Source organism: Mobula hypostoma, chromosome 7 (assembly GCF_963921235.1).
Source record: "Mobula hypostoma chromosome 7, sMobHyp1.1, whole genome shotgun sequence".
Taxonomy (NCBI): Eukaryota; Metazoa; Chordata; class Chondrichthyes; order Myliobatiformes; family Myliobatidae; genus Mobula; species Mobula hypostoma.
Genome location: NC_086103.1, coordinates 134,728,483 through 134,753,475, shown reverse-complemented (window position 1 = coordinate 134,753,475; position 24,993 = coordinate 134,728,483). Strand labels below are relative to the sequence as shown.

The following is a 24,993-nucleotide window of genomic DNA, read 5'->3' as shown; positions in this document are numbered from 1 at the left end:
TTACGAGTTTAAGTTTTGGATTAAGTACACACACACACGACCTCTTATCAGCACGATAGACAAACATCTCCAAATCTTACCATCTTCATCATCACTAACATAGCCAGGTTTGTTCTTGTAGCAAAAAAATGTTGGAGGAAGTTTCAGTTCTTTTGCAAGAGCTTCTTGTTCAGGTGTGGGTACCGATGCAAAAATAATTTGTAAATCTTCGCCTCCAACTAAAGAGGAATTAATTGCATTAGAAAACAAAATTTATGCAAGAGGACATAAAAATAAAAATAACTATAATAATGAACCAAGATCTATGCAAAGGTATTAACATGATGTTATTTGATCAATCCATTTCCAGTGCAAGAAATGAAGCAATACTTTTAGCAATGTTTTTATACTCAGTGTTGTCTCATTCAAATTATTAAAATTCAAATTTAGGTTGAGCTTAGGAAATTAAATGAGACAAAAGAACCACATTGCTTCCATGGGAGTGAATCTTACCAGGAGTAACAACAATGTTAATATATAAGACATGGCACGCAACTGCGAGACAGAAGGAGGTCTGTTGGGGCCTTCCAACTTTGGAGCCTTTGGAATAATAACCAGGCTGTCAATTCAGTGTCGCATTCTGTTCACTAAAGCAAGAAAGTAGCAGTGCAAGATAAAATATATAACTTCAAATCTTCAGCATCCAATGGATTCCACCCAAGAACTTCAAAGTAGGTGAGAATGCTGTAGAACACTTGATCTTTCAAACTCATTCACAAGGCCCGTGATGTCGTGGGGATGGAACTGGACTGTCTGACGGTGGTATCTGAAGAGAGGATGCTGTCCAAGTTGCATGCCATCTTGGACAGTGTCTCCCATCCACTACATAATGTACTGGTTGGGCACAGGAGTACATTCAGCCAGAGACTCATTCCACTGAGATGCAACACTGAGCGTCAAAGGAAGTCATTCCTGCCTGTGGCCATCAAACTTTACAACTCCTCCCCTGGAGGGTCAGACACCCTGAACCAATAGGCTGGTCCTGGACTTATTTCCTGGCATAATTTACATATTACTATTTAATTATTTATGGTTTTATTACTATTTAATTATTTTTGGTGCAACTGTAATGAAAAGCAATTTCCCTTGGGATCAATAAAGTATGACTATGATAGACTGGCCTTGGAAGGAATGCAATACAGATTCATCTAAATGGAGACACAGGTAGATATATATCATAAATACCTGGATTCCTCCGAATGTTGCCAAGGCTCCAAAGTGAAATAACAAGCCAGACTTCCATTTTAATTTTTGAGTACGAGGAGGTAAGTAGATTGTTGCTTTTCCTATTTCTGAGAAATATATTCCACTTGGCAGTAAAGGTTATAAAGTTAGCTTTATTTGTCACATGTACATTGAAACATTCAGTAAAATGTGTCATTTGATTTGACACAAATCAGTGAGGACTGTGCTGGGCAGCACACAAATGTCACCACTCTTGTAGCACCAACATAGCATGCCCACAGCTCACTAACCGTAACAGTACACCTTTGGAAAGAGGAAGGAAACCACAGTACTGAGGAAACTCACGCAGTCATGGGGAGAACACAAAAATCTCCTCCTTACAGGTAATGATAGGAATAGAACCCCAATCTTACGACTGATGCTGTAAAGCATTGTGCTAACCATTACACTACTCCGCATCTCCAGTAATCAAAGGACATGAAATATTGAGGACATTCTCATTTAGCAATGAAGAACTGGAAATTAATTTGAAATGGGAAGGAGTGGGAGAGAAAAGAGAAGCAAATTCAAAAGCAACTTCAAAAAGTTTAGCTGATTTACATCTTTAAAAAGTTGCATGGCTGTCAGAAACTTTAAAAAAACTGAATGAATTTGACAGCTTTATGGAAAATACAGTGCCTTTTGAAAGTACTCAGCCCCAACCCTTTGCTCACATCAGTATTACAACTAGGGATTTTGATCAATTTAACTGAGAATTTTTAATTGTGAATCACATTCCTTTCTCCTCCCCCACAGTAGAGTCCAAAAAAAAGGGAAAAACTAAATATCCAAAATCTGAAATGTCAGCTGTTCAAAAGTATTCATCCCCCCACCCCGCCCCCAGCCTTTTGCTCAGTACTGAGTTGACCACATCCAGCAGCAATTACAGCCAGTAGTCTTTTGGGATAAATCTATTAGCTTTTCATAATGTGATAGAGCAAGATTTGCCCATTCCTCCTTGCAAAATTGCTCAAGCTGTGCCAGGTTAATTGGGGACTGGCAGTGGACAGCAATCTTGAGGACTTGTGAGGGAGAGGGAGTTAGATATGGCCCTTGTGGCTAAAGGGATCAGGGGGGTATGGAGAGAAGGCAGGTACAGGGTTCTGAGTTGGATGATCAGCCATGATCGTACTGAATGGCGGTGCAGGCTCAAAGGGCCGAATGGCCTACTCCTGCACCTATTTCCTATGTTTCTATGTTGCCAGAGATACTAGATCAGGTCAAGGTTAGTACTCTCAATTTTATTCACTTGAAGTCAACTTTATGGCTGCTCTGGCAGTGTGCTTTGGGTTGTTGTCCTTCTAAAAGACAAGCCTCCTCCCCAGTTTGTTTTCTGGCAGAGGCTTGCAGGTTTTTATCCAGGTTCTCTGTATTTAGCAGCATTCATCTTCCTATCAATCTTGACTAGTGATAAAGGATCTAGTGCTTTCCTGACACATGATGAATAAATTCTTCTCAGACTCCCAGCTGGGTACAAGTATAATGAACATTTCGATGACAAACTCTGCCTTCTTCAGGGATGATGCCTGAGCATGTCTAGTCCAGTGGTACTTATACCCTGCAATCCGTCCCTTCTGATTGGTTCATCCTCATCCAATCAGGTTTCTGCTCTCCCACCTTGTTCACAATCGAATTCCATTTCTTACTTAGAGCGAAACCTTCGCCTCAGTTAAAACTCTTTCCCTCCAGTTTTATTTCAATGGTTTCCTTTATCAGATAGTCCTACAACTACTGTGCTGCGCCACTGGCTTTTAAGGCATTCTCAGGCATCATCCCTGAATAAGATGGCAGTTTGGCATCAAAACATTGGTTATAATCTATACCTAGAATATATATCTAGAAGCCTGAGAAGAGTTTATTAATCCTGACCAGATTTGCTGCTGAGAAACATCCCCAGAGCATGATGCCACGTCCACTATACTTTACAAAAGGGATGGTGAGCCATATGGAGAGGATATTGATGGGCTCACAGAGTGCATCACTGATTACATCAACTTCTGGGTGGACTGCAATGTTCCAACAAGAACTGTCTTTTGTTATTCAAATAACAAGCCATGGGTAACAGAGGACATCCTGAACACTAAAAAGAGGGCGTTTAGAGTTGGAAATAGGGAGGAGCTAAGGGCAATACAGAGGGACCTGAAAGCCAGGATCAGGGAGGCTAAAGACAGGTATAGGAGGAAGCCTGAGTGGAAACTCCAGCAGAACATGAGAGAGGTATGGAGTGGGATGAGGACCATCACTGGGTTCCAGCAAACTAGGAACAGAGGAGCTGAAGGCAGTGCGGACAGGGCCAACGAACTTAACCTGTGCTTTAACAGATTTGACATTGTGGCCCCTGCCCATCCCCCACATGAGCCATCTGTTGTCGGCCCCCAACCAACACATATTCCACTCTCCCCTCCTACCCCTCCTCACAGTCCCCCACCCTGCTCTCATGACTATACCCCTCCCCCATATGAAACCACCACGGTGGGCTTCACAGCTGAACAGGTGAGAAGACAGCTGAAACGTCTCAACCCAAGCAAGGCTGCAGGACCGGATGGTGTCAGTACCAGGGTGCTCAAAGCCTGTGCCCCTCAGCTACGTGGAGTACTTCGCCATGTCTTCAACCTGGACCTGAGGCTCCGGAGGGTTCCTGTGCTGTGGAAGACGTCCTGCCTCGTCCCTGTGCCGAAGACGCCGCGCCCCAGCAGCCTCAATGACTACAGACCGGTGGCATTTACCTCCCACATCATGAAGACCCTGGAGAGACTTGTTCTGGAGCTGCTCCGGCCTATGGTCAGGCCACACTTAGATCCCCTCCAGTTCGCCTACCAGCCCCGACTAGGAGTTGAGGATGCCATTGTCTACCTGCTGAACCGTGTCTACGCCCACCTGGACAAGCCAGCGAGCACTGTGAGGGTCATGTTTTTCGACTTCTCCAGTGCGTTCAACACCGTCCGCCCTGCTCTGCTGGGGGAGAAGCTGGCAGCGATGCAGGTGGATGCTTTCCTGGTGTCATGGATTCTTGATTACCTAATTGGCAGACCACAGTACGTGTGCTTGCAACACTGTGTGTCCAACAGAGTGATCAGCAGCACTGGGGCTCCACAAGCGACTGTCTTGTCTCCCTTTCTCTTCACCATTTACACCTCGGACTTCAACTACTGCACAGAGTCTTGTCATCTTCAGAAGTTTTCGGATGACTCTGCCATAGTTGGATGCATCAGCAAGGGAGATGAGGCTGAGTACAGGGCTACGGTAGGAAACTCTGTCACATGGTGTGAGCAGAATTATCTGCAGCTTAATGTGAAAAAGACTAAGGAGCTGGTGGTAGATCTGAGGAGAGCTAAGGCACCGGTGACCCCTGTTTCCATCAAGGGGGTCAGTGTGGACATGGTGGAGGATTACAAATACCTGGGGATACGAATTGACAATAAACTGGACTGGTCAAAGAACACTGAGGCTGTCTACAGGAAGGGTCAGAGCCGTCTCTATTTCCTGAGGAGACTGAGGTCCTTTAACATGTCGGACGATGCTGAGGATGTTCTATGAGTCTGTGGTGGCCAGTGAGATCATGTTTGCTGTTGTGTGCTGGGGCAGCAGGCTGAGGGTAGCAGACACCAACAGAATCAACAAACTCATTCGTAAGGCCAGTGATGTTGTGGGGATGGAACTGGACTCTCTGACGGTGGTGTCTGAAAAGAGGATGCTGTCCAAGTTGCATGCCATCTTGGACAATGTCTCCCATCCACTACATAATGTACTGGTTGGGCACAGGAGTACATTCAACCAGAGACTCATTCCACCGAGATGCAACACAGAGCGTCACAGGAAGTCATTCCTGTCTGTGGCCATCAAACTTTACAACTCCTCCCTTGGAGGGTTAGACGCCCTGAGCCAATAGGCTGGTCCTGGACTTACTTCCTGGCATAATTTACATATTACTATTTAATTATGGTTTTATTATTATTTAATTATTTATGGTGCAACTGTAACAAAAATCAATTTCCCCCGGAATCAATAAAGTATGACTATGACTATGTGTTATGTGATAACGTAGGGTTGGATTTATGCTACCCATACTGTTTAGGGTTGAGGCCAAGAAGTTCCATTTTAGTCACATCCGACCACAAGACCTCCTTTCACCTCTTTACAGTATCCTTCTTCCTCTAAGTGATACTTTGCAAACTCTTTATTGGAAAAAGAAAAACTAACTGCTGGGGAACTCAGCAGGCCAGGCCAGGCCAGGCCAGGCAGCATCTATGGAAATGAGTATACTTGGCGTTTTGGGCTGAGACCATTCATCGGGGCTGGACAAAAAAACATGAGGAGTCAGTTAGAAGGTTGGGGGAGGGGAGGGAAAAAAATCACAAGGTGATAGGTGATACGGGGGTGGGGCGGGGGGAAGGAGTGGTGACATTAAGAGCTGAGAAGTTGATTAGTGAAAGATATAGGGCTGGAGAAAGGGGAATCTACCAGGAAGGACAAAAGACCATGGAAGAAAGAAAAGGGGAAGGAGCTCCAGAGGGAGGTGATGGGCAGATAAGGAGATAAGGTGGGAGGGAAATGGGAATGGGGAACAGTGAAGAGGGGGGCAGTTTGAGAAATCAATGTTCATGCCATCATGCTGGAGGCTACCCAGATGGAATACAAGATGTTGCTCCCCCAACCTGAGTGTGGCCTGACCATGACAGTAGAAAAGGCCACGGACTGATATGTCAGAATGGGAATGAAAAGTGGAATTAAAATGGGTGGCCACTGGGAGATTCCGCTTTTTCTGGTGGATGGAGCGTAGGTGCAGGGAGAAGTGGTTTCCATTGGGTCTTACAAATATACAGGAGGCCACAGTGAGAACACCGGATACAGATGACCCCGACAGACTCACAGGTGAACTGTCACCTCACCTGGAAGGACTGCTTGGGGACCCGAATGGTAGTGAGGGAGGTGGTGTAGGGGCAGGTGTAGCACTTGTTCCACTTGCAGCGGTAAGAACCGGGAGGAACAAATGGACAAGAGAGTTGCATAGGGAGCGATCCCTACAGAAAGCAGAAAGTGGGGTGGAGGGAAAGATGTGCCTGGTGCTGGGATCCTGTTGGAAATGGCATAAGTTACGGAGAATTATGAGCTGGACGTGAAGGCTGGTGGGGTGGTAGGTGAGGACAAAAGGAACCCTGTCCCTGGTGGAATGGCAGGAGGATAGTGTGAAGGAGGACATGCATGAAATGGAAGAGACTGTATACTCAGAGGAATGGATTTGAAATGGTCTTGTACCCTTCCCCAGATTGGTGTTTCTCTATTATAATTTCCCCGACTTGTCTTGAAAATACTTATACCTGCATTTTGGTTTGGTCTATTGAAAACCTACCATACTGTTATAGCTTACAGAGAGAGGAGGGCATTTATTTGTATGAATTCATTGAAAACAGTTGATCTGCCAATTTTCTACATCAACAATTTGGGTGAGTTACAGTAAAATATTGCACCCTAAAAAAAGTTATCATAGCAAACAGTGGATGAATAGCTTTTCAGTCTCATAATTTTTAAATAAGTTAACAGGTTTTGGAATTTTAAAATTTGATATTATGCACAATGTTCATAGATTAGCTCAGAAAATCCTACTTCAATATATTTTTAATTTAGAAAATGAGACAGTAAAATGTGAAAATACTTGTAGGGCCTGAATACTTTTTTTTAAAAGGCATTGAATACAATGAACTAAATGACTATGCTAAACAAATATGCATATTAATACACATTAAGATTTCTTGCGTGACTTGTTATACATCCAATGTTTAACAAATTTTGGCAATGATTCAGTTTTACTTTCCCCTATGCAAGTTCCATTAATTAAAAGCTTGCTAACTATAAAGCAATATTTGGAAACCATCACCATGCCTCAACTAAATCAAAACCACATTACAAATACTAATTTCACAGCACAGAAGATTTATAAACTATAATCAGTATTAAATTTTTAGCTTGAAATGCTCCAAAAATGAATTAGCTATTTAAAATATGTCTATCTATTGGATTAACCAGTATTCTCAATCAGGAAGCTGGATAATTGCTGCAAGTCATTAAACTTATGTTATGTTTTCCATTATTAGCTAAGATGCCAACAAAATTCACTGTTAAATAATGTGACAACAATTGTGTTAGTGGAGCATTTATAGTCTGCATCAAAAATGCAATTTAGTACCAAATTATTTTACTCAAGTATGGTAAGCTTTGCAATGTTATGTGCATTGAAGGGGGAAGCAATATTGATGTTAGAATTGAGGGTATTACTCTAAACTTAACCATGCTTGTACTCATGAACTCCAAAAGGCAGAAGTTCCAGCTGCTTATAGAGCTCAAAAGCAACTTGAACACGTACAGAAGAGAGTCTCTGGTGATGAAATTAAAGGACAAGAATATTTTTGAAACAATGCCAATGGTGCTTGTTTAAGTACAGGCTTTCATACATTTTGTTTTCTACATGTACAAGAATGTCGTATCACTTCAAACCTGAGTGAAAAAACTGACATGCAGAGACTGTTGTTTAAATGCCCTCAGATAGTTGATGAAAGCCACTCTACTTTTTTTTCTATCTACTGTACAATGAACTGTAACTGCACTTTTGAAGCAAGGCATTACAGAAGAGGCAAACAAATGCTATCATTAAAATAAGCAAACACTCAATATTGACTTCAGTATTAGAAACCTCAATAGTTTCATAGTTTAATACGATTCTATGGATAAAGATTTGGAAAATGAAACTATGCTGGCATTGACAACAGGAACCGATTATCCACCCCAGGTACAAGGGCAATACAAGGAAAGATGAAATAACTTAAGATATGATATTACATGCATTCCATAAACAGAAAATTGGTGTGGCATCTTCATTTTACTTGGATGATAACCATAGCAATACCAACAAATCGCAGCTAGATAAAAGGCAAAATATCAATCAGTGATGAGCCATATCGTTAGCTGCTACAGTAGGGAAAGTTTGGAACGTATAACCAGATGGACAACACTATTAAGACAGCGTTGTCATATGCTTTCGGGAGAACCATGGGCAAGTAACTAGCAAGGCAGATGATCCCTTGAGTAAAGCAAATACAACCAATGAACCTGACTTATGGACATCACATGGAAGGGATAACACATAGAAGTAACGAGCAAATGAAGTGTGTGATGCAACTAAATAGCTAGTGTACCAGTAGAACCTTCTGGAAGGTAATGAGCTAGCAGGCACGTGGAGAGGTAGTGATAAGTACAAGCAATGCTAGGAAGAGACAGAAGTGAGAAAAACAAAAATAAAAAGCACGGATTCTGAGATGGTAGATTCACAGATAGTACCAATACATAAGATAGTTTCAGTAATCTGTCAGTATGATAGTACTCTACAATAATTACCAAATACAGAGAGCATGAGTGTATTAATTGGGCAATTTCTAATGGTATACACGGGGTGACCCAAAACTACCGGTGTAGAGGAAAAAACAGTTGCTTTGAATTCTCTCAAAATACACCGCTAAGGAGCCAAGATGTCTCAGTGCAGCCACTTCCACCCATCAGCCACTTTTAAAAACATGCTCAACATTTTTCAAAAAGCCAAACAAAAATTAAAATACATGCAGAAGTTACTGTGCTGTGGTAGTATATGCTTTGAAAAATACCACTGCAGAATCACCCTACAATTCAGATGCAAAATACCAGAAATACCTTTATTTTCACACCATGGGACAGATGTGCTTGTCCAAAAGGCAGATGGATTAGATTTGAAAAGACTAAAATTAAACCCTAAAAATAAGAATGTGCACATAAGTGTCTAGATGTAAAGAGATAACCAAAGGATCCTTTCCAAGCAAAGCACAAATTACTTAACGTTAGCAACTTACTCTTACCATTTATTCAACTCAAATGAAAAATAATATGCTTATTTAAATATGCTCATGAAATGTTAGGATAAAAAGTCCAATAAATCAGCATTCATAACACATTAATAACCCAAAGAAATCATAATTAATACTATGCTGTTAAACGGTAATACCAGTATTTCTGAATGGTAAAAGGAAAATGCTTTGCCTTTCTAACTACTGTTAAAATTCTCAGTGTTCAAATCTCCCCTTGTGCCTACCCAGGACTTCTCTAATCCAATCAGGTCTTAAGATTCTAATTTAATTTTTCTTTTGGACAGTACAAGTTTATTCAATCATTGTCCCTGCAAATAACTACTAGACTTCAGAATTACAAGGAAGGCAGTTCCATTTAGAGAAACTGGATTATATTACATTAAATGTGTGCATTTCTTGTGGTCATCCTACCAAAAATAATGAATTTTCAGAAAAAATTTGATGGACAATGACATCAGAATTTCAGTGCAAGGGACTGAATCTTTATAATGGAAAAGCAGATTAATTTTGTTTTAAATCAAAAGGACCTCCATAGAAACTTCTTGCATGTGATAATATATGCATTAAGAATGCCTTTAACAAAGAGAATAAAATTGTTTGGAAATTCCTTTAAACAAGGGTAGTGAAAACTTTTCTACAGAGTGGATTTAATAGCACACTAACAAAAGCAGAGATTAATAATAGCCAGCTTGGTGGCCAAAAGTGATGATGCCAAGTTTGAAAAGTTGTCAGAAAGGGAATACTGTGTGGCTGGGGTAGTTTTCCTTCCAAGAGCAAAAGGATAATTGCGGAAGAATATCTAGCAAGAAATATGTGTACAAAGGAGACAATGTGATCAAAGGCTGTTTTCAGATAGAGTGACTTACCAGATTGTGGTCTATTAAATAGAGTCTGTTTGGATTTATCTTCAGTTGCAAAAGCAGTTTCCACACCTTCTGCTGTTGAATTTGAAGACAACAAGCTGACCACTGAAGACTTTGAGAGAGATGCAGCTGCTTTACGAAAATCAAATCCACCATTAGCAACATCTTGCGGTTTATTCTTTACAGCACAGGAGTCACTTTGTACTTGGTCTTTTAACGTTGAACCTGTACTTTTAAAACTGAAACTAAAGGACCCGGCTGCTGAATTACCTAATGTGAAAGGCCTCTCATTCTCACTGTTGAAAATGGATTTCATAGAATCACATCCAAATACAAACTTTAATGGAGGTGCTTCAGCCACGCTAGTACTCGGTGACTTGACCGCACTATTTGAAATTGAAACACTACTATTTGTTTGCTCTGTCGTTTCCTTAATAGTCTCCTCCATCATTGACACTGAAATCTTACAAGGAGATTCCCTTGGGGTAGTTTCCCTTGAAGACAATGGTGTAACTAATGTTCCTTGTTCTTGAGCCTTCTTGGCTTCTTCAAAGAGGTCTCTGAAAGAGTTAGCAACTTCTTGTTGCTTAAAACGCACAGCTAACTGTTCCACCTTTGCCACATCATCTGCAAAATCCATTACACTCCAAACAAAAGCTTTCTCAGTTCCTTTCATGGGCTCAATTTTCACATCTGGTGTCAGCCAGTGATTAGCACAAATTTTCAACACCTGATCCCTTCTCATAACTATCCGAACTTTTTTGGAATCATAATTTTGTAAAATTTTCAGGTCCCCTATCCCCCTCTCTTTCCACTGGCCCACTTCCTTATCATAACGGTAAAGTTTAGCTCTGTGACAGAAGATAACTTGCTCATTCTCCTCTCCTGTTGATACGTCAATCAAATCAGGCAATGGAACAACTGGTTCAAAATGTTGTATGTCCTTTTCTTCCTCTTGGCCAAACTCTGAGTCTTCATCTGTACCTACAGACAACCTACTCTGGTTCAACTTAGGAGATTTTAATGGACTCAAGCAGGGTTGGAAATTAAAATTAAAACCAGTTGCTGAATCACCAAAACGGAAAAGGTTTTTCCTCACTGGACTGCTAGTGTCAGGAGATCCATACCCAGTGCTAGACACACTAGTATCCAAAGCTTCTTCACGTAGATCGTAATTATCCCACTCCAAAGTAGGTCCAGTACTTTCAGAATGTGGTTTAATTACTAAACCAGATGTACTGCTGCTTTCAGATACAGAACTCAACATATTCCCTTCATCCTGCAAGCTTCCTTTCTCATCTTTTAAGAAGTGTTTCAGGTCTTTTAAACCATTTTTCATTTCTTCAGCTTTTTGTATTAGTCGAGCAGTCTTGCCATTGTCCAATAGTTTATGAGGTGTCTGTAGTGGTATATCCAACAGCAATCTTTGGAATTCCTCAAATTTTTCCTTAAACTCTTCAGCCAATTCAGGTGTTTTAAACTTTGCTGCTAGCTGCTCTGCCTTTGCCTCACCATCTGAAAAGTCACTAGCCAACCACATCCATGCCCTATCAGAGCCCATTAAGGGTTTGAGGTTCATTGTTGTAGTTATCCAGTGATTTGCGCATACTTTTAAAACTTGCTCTCTACGCATTAATATCCGAAGCCGGCCATTGGCTTTGTTTTGGAGAACTTTGAGGTTTCCAACACCCCGCTCCTTCCACTGGCTGCTTTCTGAATCAAATCTAAATAGTTTAACTCTCTGTGAATAAAGTACCAATTCATCTTCTTCACCAGTAATAAGATCTACTTTTTCAGGCATAAGAACCACAGGTTCAAAATGAATATTATCCCCCTCTTCAGTTTTATAGAGTTCATCATCTTCATCAGCAGAAGTAGCTGTTGTACATGTTGAAAACAGTTGCTGACCTTCTCCTTCAAAACCTTTGAAATTAGGATCTTTGGAGCCAAATTGAAAACCTTTATCTGCAGACTTTGCTAAATCAGCAAAAGTAGAGACATTCATATCTTTACCTAGAATAAAATCTTGACTTTGGTTTGAAATGTCAGAGTTTAGAACTTGATCTTTGTCCGATTGTGCAGTGATTCTGTCCCTCTCCTTTTGCTCAGCAAAGGCTTTTAAGAAGAGTGCAGCCGATCCTTGCTGACTAGTCTTTTTAGTAGAATCTTTGCATGCATCCGGCAAACCAAATGTGAAGCTACCACCTGAACTAGATGAAGAAAATGTAAATGCAGGACTGGAAAATGGTCTTGAAGACTGAGATGATGGTGGCTCAACCTTGAAGCCTGCAGTATTGTTTACACTACCATTCCCAAATTTAAAACTACTTGCTGGGAAGTTAACGTTAAATCCAAATTCAGGTGCATCTGATTTGGGGCAAACTCTGCCAAGAGCAAATGTTGTGGTAGAAGCTGCTGAAACTCCAGCCGTTTTATTGCTTGATCTGGGTGTTTGACAAGCAGCACAGTTTGTCATTTCTGATTCATTTCTCACAAAACATGAACCACAATCCCATTGTCCTTCTTTTTTGGAAAATAATCCTGCCAAGCTTTGTGTGGCGGTTTTCTCACTGAATGCTGGTTGGGCAACTGTAGTAACAACTGGAATTTTGTCATTGGGTTTCGATGCCTGACAGGTCATACATCTTGTCACTTCCAAATTTCTCTCCAAAGTGCTGCAATCACACTGTCCTTTTCTGGCAAATATTCCTTGTAATGTGTCTCGTGTCAAAGTAGATGTTCTCTCACTGAAGGCTGACTGGCCAAATGAAGTAACAATAGGAAGTTTGCCATTCGGTTTGGGTGCCTGAAAGGTTGCAGATTTTGCATCAGTATTGGTAAGTTTGTCACCAAACCCTACTGGTTTGGTAAAAGCTGTAATCTTCTCAGGTCCTTCAACTGCACTTCCATTTTGCACTAATTTTGCAACTTCCATTTCTGAAGCAAAAGGTAAACTTTGTTTTCTATTAGTGACATTAGGGCTTTGGCAAGATAGACACACAGAATCTAAAGCAGTGTTTCGTACAAAACATGAGCTGCAATCCCACTCACCAGGTTTCTTCAAAAACTGAGCAGCAAATCCAGAGTCTTCAGTAGACTTAACAGTACCCAAGTTCACATCAGACTTCAACTTGATTCCCATTTTCTGTTCTTGGCCAAACAGACTGCTCAGTTTTAATTCATCATCTTTAACCAAGTTTTGTGCTTCTTCAAATTTGGCTTTGAACAATGCAGCTTCATCTGCTGTTTTAAAGCGAACAGCAAGTTGCTCAAATACTTGTTTTTCATCAGAATAATCCAAGGCACACCAGACCCATGATTTATCAGATCCTTTATTTGGTTTCAACTTCATATCTGCAGTAATATAATGGTTTGCACAGATCTTAAGAACCTGATCTCGTCTCATTAGAAGCCGGATTTTCCTGGATGTCCTGTGTTGTAGTAGTTTTATGTGCCCAATGCCTCGTTCCTTCCATTCTTTGGTCTCGGTGTCAAAACGGAAGAGTTTAGCTCTGTTGGAAAACAATAGTTCCTCATCTTCTTCTCCTGTTTTTACATCTACTTTGTCAGGAAGTGGTACAACTGGGTCAAAATGTGGCCCATCTTCTTCATCAGGTACACTGTCGTCATCACTTTCACCATCCTTGTCTTCAGCATTCTCTCCACAAGTTGCCGGCTTGCTAGTATCCTTGAAACCAAACACCTGATTACTCAATACATTGAATGTATTCTTATTTTGTCTTTGAGCCAAAACGTCACTAAAAGAATGCTGCTCTCCTTGGGAAAAGGAACTCTCTCGACTGTGCATTCCTTGTGTAGACATTTGACCTAGAATCAAATCATTTTTTATAGGCCTTCCAGCAGTTAAAATTCCTAGGAGACTATCACTAGCAGATGACGGTGGTGTCTGGGCTTTCATCTGTGGTGATGAGAATGTAAAATCTCCCTCATTATTCTTGAAATTTGAGTTAAATTTAAATGTTGTTGCTGGTGTTGAGTGCAATAGTCCAGTAACCAATGAATTTTTTGCAGCTTCATTTTGTATTTGTTGATTAGGTGTTCCAAATCGTCCTTTAGTTTCTGTAGGTTTCATAGGTTGCATTCCTGCAGGCGGTTTAGTGAAGTAACCAGGCTCTGGCAAAGGTGGGTTTGTGCTTGTTTGTGGAATGCCATGATTGTAGTAGTCTTCACCAAATGGAGAAAGCAATCCAGTTGCGGGAGATTCAAAATGCAACTGTGGCCCATACATATCTTGTGAATAAATACATGCCGAATTGGTTTGAATAGGAGGTGTGTGAGCTTGCTGCTGATATCCATACACGGACTGTTGTGGTGGAATCCGACCAATTCCATATGTAGGAGCCTGCTTCAAAAAAAAGAAAACACTATGTTAATCTGTCAATACATATACATTTCCAAATAGAGAATATCAATTTGGATACCTTGGTTGGAGCCACGTTGGATGCTGCTCTAAGATGATATTGGGAATTGTACATTGGAGATTGATTGTAGAACACAGTTGATCCTGAAGTAGCAACTGAGAGAATGTGTTTTAGTTTGTACCTTCAAAAATGTCTCACCGACAAATTAAGTATTCATGATTCACTATTAAGGCATTCAAATTGCTTCAGGTAAAGCATATTTTAAACTATTTGGCAAAGCTAAAACAATACTCTGAAGGCCGAGTAAATTAAATTAGAAGCCCAAGAGCCTGTTGCTGCCATTACTGGGTAATGTTTCTTAGTAAAATTTCTTTACAGTTTGCCCGAACAATCAAAAGATGAATTACAACTCAATTCGTTTAAACAAAATATGAATGGCATGTTAGCACAAATTAAAAACCCAGTTGTATATTACATTCAAGTGATATGACCACAGAATTTGTTACAATTTAAATAATTATCTATTTATAACCAAGTTACATTGCTAACTGAACATTAACAGATCAATAGAGCTCTGTATTGGTAAATTACTTCACTACAAGATAGAAATGCCATTAACTTTATTTGCTGCATGGAACTGAAGTTCCAATGCCACCCCTCAAAGCATAGTTTACAGATGTCACTCCTTTATTATGGGACACTCATTATATTCTGCTTCATATTTACCTGTTAAAGGTGGCCCCTGAAAGCTTTGTACTCCTTGATAATTTTCTGTATGGGGATCACAACTATCTGCTTGCCACTGGGGTCGTGGGGATTCTGTTGCACTTGAATTATTCATCTTCAGCTCACGGACTTCACCCTGGTAATATTTTGAATAAATAGCAAATTGTATCTGCTCCAGTTGTTCTAAAATTTACATATTTTAATGCATCAGACAAAAACAGCAATGAGAAACTGTTTCAAATCAGTTACTCAAAATGCATTTCCTAAGACAAGGAATCAAAATTCACAGCACAACTTCACTACAGACTTAAATTACATGTCCTACCCCCCCGCCCAGTAAATTCTGAAAGTTACACTATCCCGACACAAGGTATTACCAGTCAAATTTACATGGATCTTCTATTGGAAGTTTTATCTACACCTCAACTGGAATGACAAGCATCGCTACAACTTTTCATTTGCTTTGACAGGAATTCGACATTCCCTGACATTCTTTAGAATGCCTCTTGCGCAAATGAATCACGATGTATAAAGTTTGCATGCTGTAGGAAAACAACATGCATATTTTACATGCTGTTTAGGAGATCACAATGCTTAAAATGTTAAGCAGCAATGAAGAGCAGCAAAAAAAGATACAAGAACCAGCAAAGAAGATAACTTTTTAACCAATTATTTCACAAATTCTTCATTAATCTACGCAAATTTCTACATTTCTGAAGATGACATACCTTTAGCTGTTCCACTTGCTGGCAAAGCATCTGGAGCAAATGTTTTTGATCTTCAGCCCAGCGTGGAGGAGTCTTTGGAGACCACTGAAGAAAAATCCCAAGTTAAGCTCTCAAAGAATTATTTTTCCTTCCATTAATTGTTTAGTTCATACTTCAAAAGGAAGTTATTTCCAGCACTTAAAGACCCTTATTCAAAGTACTGCCTCCCTCCTGTGTAACAAACTATTTAAAATTCTTAAATATGTACCATTTCATATTTCTCACAATTTGGCCTAGGCAGAGCTAGCCCACCAGTCCCATTACCCCCACTTACTTCCTGAAAATCTTTCCACTTTCACATACCCATCAACTCCACCACAATTATCCCACCTATACTCAGTAACTTATAGCAGCCAAGTAACATGCCAAATAACTTCAGGATGTCAGAGAAAATCAAAGTATGTAGGGGAAAATGTCTTAAACACCATTTGCTGTCAGTATTAAAAACAGGTGCTGGAGCAGTAGCACTACCTGTTAAGTCACTACACTGCCCAATGAAATTGTAAATTTTGTCTAATCATTACAATTTCTGTTTAAGGCACAGCATTAATAAGGAACAGCTTCCAACAGATAAAATGCCTCAGTAAATAAGTCCGTGATCAGTGCAAAAGCAATCTTTGCTTTCCCATATGCACCTGAAGTCCAATGCCCCAAGCTGTAATAGCGCCATGCTAACATTAGCACAAAGATATTGCAGCATTCGGAGTTCCAATTCACCTATAAGGAACTGATACATTCTTCCCATGAAATGTGTGGATTTTCTCTGGGTCCTCCAGTTTCCTCCCACAGTCCAAAGGTGTACTGGTTATTGGTAATTGTAAATGGACCCGATTAGGCTAGATTTAAAAACTGGGGCGGGGCACAGCGGAGGTTACTGGGGAGTGCAGTTCAAAAAGCCGCACTGCATCTCTAAATAGTTATAAATTGAACATCACTAATATGAAAGCATGTCCTTCATCCCAAGTACATAACTAAAGTGAATAGGGATGGAAAGAATGGAGTCAAGAATGGCATTACACTTATTAGACAAGTCTAAAAATTTTCATATTAAGTCTATGAAGTTAAAGTTCACAATATTTATTTGTTGCAGACTTAAAACAATTTGAAAAGAATTTACCTTGTAACTTTTGGTTGGCGATGGGCTAAGCTTTACCGGAGATAGGGTAGAATGTTTTACTGGAGTCAACTCTGGAGAAGTGCCATTTTCAGCTATCTGGGAAAATGCGTTGTCTTCTTCACCATGGTCAAGCTCATCATTATTATACTCTTGAAGATGCTGACTTACCAATTCTAGCATTTCTTTTACTGCATCTAAAGGCACAGGCAACTGGGGATAAAAGGTTGCATAATTAATTAAACCAAAGGTTTAGGATGACAAAGGGGGAATTGAAAATAATTAAGTATTTTCAGAGCAACAGTGGAAATTATGCAAGGCACAGCTTTTCACTGTAGCTCAGTAGGGGACAATAAATCAATTTTAATTCCAAATTAGAACACACAGACAAGCAAGTAAATCACAATGACATGAAGTTTTGGAAATTGGATAAACAGATTAGGAATGACCTCCTATCATGCAATATTCAGAAGGTGAGATGAAAACTACAGAAACATGCATATGCGAAATAAAAATCTAAATGTTAACTGTAAAGATTTGACTGCAAACAGCAGGCAGCAAGACGAGATGATGCCAATGGACTATGCTCTATTTCTGATTGATCAAAAAATGGACAAGAGTTGTTTTGGAAGAGTAGCTTAATCAAATACTGTAATTAATCTGAAACATTCGAAAACAGCAATTGAGATAACCAATTAATTTGCTTTAGTGGCACTGGATGGAAAAGTTCCCACTTTAAATGGTCTGACCAGGGAAAACTAATTTGCGTTTAACTGTTAAAGTGAGATCAGATTTCTTCTTAAGTGCCAAGCCTCCATTAAACACAAGCAAATTGACACTGGATATGCCCAGATCTGGAAGGAACTACCAAGAAGCTATTTAGCTGACTTCAGCCAACTATCTACCCAAAGATCCCTAACCAACTTTCCTCATTGCGTAACAAATGGCCACCAAATACAACTTCAACACTCTTGCTAATACTAAATTTCTGCAAGTTGAGAGTACAACTATAGGTCATTTAATTCATTTATTCACTGGACAAGTATTTTGAAGTTTGGAATCTAAACAAATGAATGTCAACAAAAACAAAATCAAGCACAAAATGTTATCCATATGGTTGAGAATTGCATTCTATTTTGCCTAGACTTTGTCCATGAAGATCAAAAATTCACCTGCCAGCAAGATTAACTGTACATAATGCAAATGCCCTATTAGTTTATGGGCACTTACACTGTCAATAGTTGTTACGTTAGTTTCAGTTTCAATCAGCACTTTTTTTAGATATGCTCTGCTACGCAGTAAGCAAATTTTACATTCTTCATGTTCATCAGGTGTCATTCCATCACCATTCTCATACTCTTCAGACCTTCTGTGAAATATCTGACAAAAAAGGTAAAATCCAAATTACACCAGCACTCAGAGACATGGAATAAATAAATAAATAGAGATACACCGGTCACTTACCAAAGCAAGATTCCAATGTGCAGCAATGTTATTGATGGACTCAAAAGCAGCAATTGCCTCATCAATTTTTCCATCAACTACATCAAGTGTAGCAAAAGCAACTTCCGCTTCCCTTTCATAATCGTTAACTTCATCAACCTAAAATAAGCACAGTCTTAACTGAAGTAGCCATCAGTCACTTTGGTATATAATACTATAGCCTATGTAAATTTTTATTTACTAAAATTTCCTTTATGAATGTTTGTCATTGAAGCTGAAATCTCAGGTTAAACTCTGTGAACCCATCATGCTTTGCCAAAAATATTTTGCAAAACTAAAGACCAAATACAGCAATTTATTTCGGGGGCAAGGCATCAATATTTAATCCATAGCTAAATCTTTGACTAAAAGCAAAACAGCTTTCAGAGGAGAAGCGATAGCAATAGGATCCCCATTGTAAGAATTTCAAGAATTCTACTTAAGCAGAATCAGGTAAAGGTAGAATTCAGCAATTATATAGATACAATTCAAATAATATGGACAAATTTCAAATTGATGGTTTTAATAGGTTTTTTTTAATATAAAGGTGATGCTCATTTGTGGCCAATGTAAATTGTTTTCAAAGCATTGATATCATTACATAAGGAGTTAGAAATAAATGAGAATGTCAAACATATCTATATAGTAATAGAGTGTTGTATACTAGGCAATGTGGGACCTCAGTGATAAAAGCATTTCCAAACTTAACCCAATCCTTTACATTTAAGAATAAATACATCAGGATAAGTTACATGGACAAGATTTTTCAAGAACAGAGAGATATTTTAGTTCCAGAAAGAAATAAGTTAGTTCCAAAAAGAAATAAGACTTTGCATAGTTACCTTAATTTCCCTGCTATGGAAGTGCATAAACAATGGATCAATAGGCTCATGAATGTTCTTTTTCTTTCTAATGATCTGTAGCAATGGCTGAACTTTCTTCCAGTAAAAGGCACCCCGTCCAATGTAGTCCTTTTGGTCATAATACGAATTTAATCGACTTCCCTATACAGACAATACAAACTATTAGGATCTGCATTTTTTTAAAAATTAAAGATAGGCTAACAAAATTACATGTTAGCATAATTTCAGGCAAATAAAACATAGATTTCACGCAGTTTGGTTCAAACAAAAACATATTTGTTAAGGGCAATGGAATAGATAAGAGAGCATCCCATACAAAGGTTGTGTTTTCAGTTTTTCCAGTAGTACATCACAGTTACAGTCAGATGCACATAATGTTGACAGTGGAAAGTGAGGAACAGAATAGTATAAAATGCCAGATTTCAGAGCAACAATACAATAAAGGAATGTAACGGGACAGAGGGCTGCTAGATAGTACCACCTGAAGAGTTTAAGTTGTCTCTCCTGGGGTGGGAAGAGTCACTCATATCAAAAGGGCAAAGAAAATGCTTATAAAAAAGGGAAGTTTTTAAAAACTTTGTTCAGGCAAGGAAAGATAGAAGGGAAAGGAAAGAAGCACATACACCTCAGGGACAAGATAAAAATGGAGGGTATGAGGTGAAATTGTAAAAAAAAAGATCCAGGAAAAGGTGGAGATATAATATTTTCATTATGTCCGTGAGGAGCAGTCAATGAGTGTGTGCAGGGGAAAGCAATCAAACCTTAGTAATAATACTTAAGTGCTGATTAAAATTTTGTGGAGATAAGGGTTATTTTCTGGAGCTGGCAACAAATTGAAAAAGAAAGATTTGCTTAAAAGAATGAGCTAGGAGTCATAAGTGCTTGACAGAACACTAACAATACATAAATGTAAAATTTTGTGGAAACAACTATGAATGTTTTGGGTTTTACAGCTGCTGAAAGTACTATAAAATGTAATACTAGTAATTTAATAAATCAAATGCATAACATTAAGTAGTTGATATAACAGTATAATAAAACTGAATTAACATTTTCTAAAATGCACACCATTCAGTACTTACAATGTTGACCAAGCTCCGTGCCCAGTGTATGATTAGGGCGGGCTGAAGTCCGTGCTTTTCTAATGCCCTTAGAGTAGCAAGCTCATGCTGGATTACAAGTCTCATCTTAACTGATGTACCTGGCCTAAAAAAGAACAATGCTGCAGTAAACTGTCTTAAAATTTCTTTAATTCAAACAAAAATTACAAAAGCAATAGAATATTTACTGTGCTTTTTTGTAGACAAGGTTGCAAACAGCATCCCACCAGGCTTTTTGTCGCTCTGTATAGAGTAGCTTACTGATTGCAAGGGGCAAGCACTTTGGCTGGTGTAAACTGTAATGATGAGCTGCTTTATCTTGTATCTGTGTGTGACTTGAAAATATCACTCCAAGAAGAAAAACCTGAAAATATTTTATTAAATTAGTATTGTTCACTTTTAACAGCACTTTAAAAAACTAGTACTGCTTTTAATCATACCTCAAGATCTAAAATACAAAGAGTCTCAGGAGCATTTGTGTCAAGCCGTGATGTTTCCTGGGGCAATTTAGGAAATAACTGCTTCAACCAATTCCGGACCACAGGTAACTGAGCCATTGAAAACTGCTGCAACCCAAGCCAGACAAGGTGCTGCAAATTTGAACCATGCAATCTAACACAACCTAAAGAGAACATAGATTACAAAACTAGTTTTAGTTAAGTTTTGTCATGTACTCAATTAAAATACAGAAAACCCAAATTATGTGCTAATCTAAATTGTATTTTATCAAAGCCTGATGTAGGATTAGCTTTACCGAGAGAAAAATACCCCATTCAATTCTGCAATAAAATTTACTTTACACATATGCATGTATTTGCAGCGTCCCTTTATCTCCTTATTTCAGAAAGGGGAATGAACAGAATGAAAATTCCCCCAATTATAACACTCCATGCAACCAATCAATAAAATCAAAACTGAATAGGAAAACACTAATGGTTATGTAGCAATTTAATGATAAAGTACTGGAATATTTCAAATCTTAGAAGTTTCTTCTTACCATCATCACATTTTACAAGATAGTTCATGTCTGGTTGGCTTCCTGTAACATCTCGGATGTCATCATTGGCTAGAAAAGACCTTTCAGAAGTTAGACTTCCAAACAATGTTTCAATCAATGCAGTTTGGCCACCTTTATTTGCAAAAGTCTTCACCACTTCTTTGTGATAGTCAGGCCTTCCAACCATTAAGTTCAATAACATGTGACCTACAAAAGAGAAGGAACTGTTTTGTAAGGAAGGAAGTCTGTAGAGAAAAATTTAGTAATAACTCATGAATAAATTATACCAGGTTATACTGAAAATTTATCAAGGAAAACACCATTAATGTCAGTTATGGTTTAGTTGATAGTACTTTTGCCGTATCAACAGCTGCAAGATCAAGATCTCTTCAGAATGGAGAACAAGAACCTATATTCAACAGAATACTGAGCGTGCGCTACACTATTAGCTTAATATTCAAAACAGCCAAAATAGGCTCCAGGAGTTTGGAAAGGAATATGGAAATGGTTTAAAAGCTGCAACAGGAGGAATCAGCAGTGGGAAGTCACAGCTGAGACAGGTAATTGCACATAGGTGACTGTTGGCTAAATTTTAGATAAACCTTCAGCATATAAATTTCATCTAGAAAACTGCAAACATTGAACTACATGGGGAAAGATAAAGCAAATAGAAGAGAGGGTGAAATGAAAAGGAAGATAGTTAGAGATGGATAAATGGAGCTGTATAAACATCATCCAAAACCGCAATTACCACAAAATGCAATCTTCATCTTCACCCTTAGAATGAATTGTGAGCATGCCATAGAGGTGCAGAAAACTATACCTATGTTTCATCAATTCTACCAAAACTTTTGATAAGGTGAGACAAAGAGCTGATTAAAAATCCTACAGCAATTGAACATTGGTGGGAAAGATGGCTGCATGGAGCTTAGAAGAATAGAGGGCTATGGGTAAAGCCTAGGTAGTTCTAAGGTAGGGACATGTTCGGCACAGCTTTGTGGGCCAAAGGGCCTGTATTGTGCCGTATGTTTTCTATGTTTCTATGCTTCTATATAGAGTCATCAGAAATTTGTATTGGGAACAAAGAACGGGAATGAGTTGAAAATGAGACAGGTGATTTTGTCCAGATTAAGAGGAGTGTCAGTTAGCATTGTGCTCTCTTGCCTGACCTATTCAACCTTTATAGCGAGAAGCTGTTAAGAGAAATTAGTATTCCAGGCATGATAATTGGTGGATATAATTTGAACATCATACGATATGCAGACAACATACTGCTAATAGCTACTTCTAAAGAGAAGCTCCAAGAAATACTAAAGTCGTAGAAAGTACAGAGAGGATTGACCATCAAATGCAAAATCACCAAATGTATGGTTGTCACAAAGAAGAAATAGAGAAATGTGAACTGAAAGCAGGCAACAAAGCAATTAAAAAAATGGAAGTTTAATTACCTTGGAATCATGTTAACATCTGACAGTACGGCTGATGTCGAAATTAGAAGGACAAGCACGATACTAAAGAATAACAATTTCTATAGGCACAAAACTCAGTGTTGCGGTGCTATGTTCATTCCAAACTAACACATCAAAGCAAATGTTGAACATTATCAATGCAAAATGAGGCAAGACGTGAAGCTACAGAAATGTGGTTTTTGAGAAGAATGATCAAAAGATTGTGTAAGGAAGAGCAAGAAATGAGGCAGGGTTGTAAAAAGCCGGAGTAAGAAGAAAGCTGATATCATCAATCAAGAAACTGCAGCTGGAATTTCTGGGACATGTATTGAGGAAAGACCTTGAATATTTTGCAGTGACGGGAAAAAGTGATGGAAAAAAGAGTTGTGGTCAACGCATGACATTCATGAGTTACATTAAGGGATGGACAGGCAAAAGTTTTCAAGAGCTTATTAGAACTTCTCAGATTAAAGACCATGATCGCCCACGTCATACAATACGGCACATAATGATACGAAACCAGAAAAACGACCCCTGAAAGTTACACCCAGTAAAAGGGTAAGGGAAACATAGAATGGAGGGGATAAATGATGGTTGCCATGGTCCACATAGACACTCTAGAATACAAAAAAAAGCCTCAGAGTTTAAATAACTAGACACAAATTAAAAGCAGAAGTACACAAATATTTTTTCAATCATACCTAACCCACAAACAGATGGGCAGTGTTAATTGAATCAGGGAGATGAGTGCAGCTCAAAGATTGGTGCGGGAAAAGTGGGGCACAGGCATCACTACAGGGAAAGTAGCTGCTCCATTGGCATGGACTACATCACAACAATACTGAAACTGGAATTCAGTCAAATTGAAAAATGTGGAGGCAAATAGGAGAGGATCAGAGGAATGGGAAACATCAATAGTAAAGAGAAATCTGGAATGCTAAAGCTGCCCAACAGAAAAAGAAAGAACCAGTGGAGGTATGGAATTGGTTAACAATATTGAAATTGTCAGGAATGGACAGTGTACAAAAAAGTGCACTAACAAGACACCTAGAAAATATTAACAAGATTCGACAATATTAAAAGATTTATTGAAGTGAAACAAAACAAAATCTGCTGGACCTTTGAGGATGTAACTGGTAGAATAGATGAGAGAACAAGTGGATATAGCGTATTCTGATTTCCCAAAGTATTTTGATGAAGACCCACCTGAAAGTTTAGTGCAGAAGATTAAGTGCATTGCATGGAGGGCAATACTGGCATGGGTTATAAAAGGAAACAGAATGAGAATAATTGGAACTTCCTCAGGATGGCAATGTGATGACTAATGGGGTAGTGTATGGCAATTCACAATATGTATTAATGATTTAGATGAGGGAACTAAATGCAATACAGTGAATTCTGGTTAATTGGGACCAGTATATTTTGGCCCAATTAAGCAACTGCACCAATTAGCCAAGTTTCATGGAAATAGTTAAAGAAGGTAAATAGAAAGATGAACTATCTTTTAACTGCGCAATAAATTATGTATCTAAACAAAGTACAGAACAAATCATAACTACTGTGACAGCAACAGGCACTCTCACCGAGTTGCAGAAGTCAGTGGCTGCAACTGGAGGTGAAGTTCACAATTCCACAATCTCTAAGGCGTTGCACTAAAAGGGTACTTATGGAAGAGTGGCAAGGAAGAAGCCATGGGTAAAAAAAAAATCTTTGCCCTTAAAGACTTTGCAAAGCATCACTTAGAAGATACCGTAAAGATGTGGAAGAAGGTCCTGTGCTCAGATGGAACTGAAGTAGAACTTTGTGACCTTATCACTAAAGGGTACATGTAGCGTAAAATCGAATACTGCGCATCAGCCTGGTAATACCACCCATAAAGTATGGTGGACGTAGCATCGTGCTATGGGGATGCTTTTCAGCAGCAGGGACTTGAAAGCTCCTCAGGGTTGATGAAAAGATAAATGCTGCTAAACAAAGTTCCTGAATGAAAACCTGCTAACCTCTGCCAGAAAGCTTAAACCCGTGGGGGAATGAGTTCATCTTTCAGCAGGACAACGACCTAAATCACACTACCAGAGCAACTATAGAGTGGCTTCAAA

The 24,993-nt window shown here is 39.0% G+C and overlaps 1 protein-coding gene across 3 annotated transcripts in view; it reads right to left on the bottom strand.

The window, feature by feature from the left end:
• The window catches only part of ranbp2 (RAN binding protein 2), a 73,251-nt gene that overhangs the window by 34,620 nt on the left and 13,638 nt on the right, over positions 1-24,993 (bottom strand). Inside the window, exons 9-22 of one of the 3 annotated variants that reach the window (XM_063054057.1) lie at positions 21,447-21,653; positions 20,890-21,071; positions 20,638-20,813; positions 20,432-20,555; positions 19,329-19,490; positions 18,469-18,606; positions 18,235-18,384; positions 17,008-17,217; positions 15,852-15,935; positions 15,124-15,259; positions 14,458-14,552; positions 10,019-14,381; positions 8,962-9,039; positions 81-218 (exon numbers count right to left, since the gene is read on the bottom strand). In XM_063054057.1, the coding sequence (XP_062910127.1) occupies positions 81-218; positions 8,962-9,039; positions 10,019-14,381; positions 14,458-14,552; positions 15,124-15,259; positions 15,852-15,935; positions 17,008-17,217; positions 18,235-18,384; positions 18,469-18,606; positions 19,329-19,490; positions 20,432-20,555; positions 20,638-20,813; positions 20,890-21,071; positions 21,447-21,653 (6,243 nt within the window). The remainder of the gene's footprint in view (positions 1-80; positions 219-8,961; positions 9,040-10,018; positions 14,382-14,457; positions 14,553-15,123; positions 15,260-15,851; positions 15,936-17,007; positions 17,218-18,234; positions 18,385-18,468; positions 18,607-19,328; positions 19,491-20,431; positions 20,556-20,637; positions 20,814-20,889; positions 21,072-21,446; positions 21,654-24,993) is intronic. The other 2 variants (XM_063054058.1, XM_063054059.1) reach the window with 2 other exon arrangements.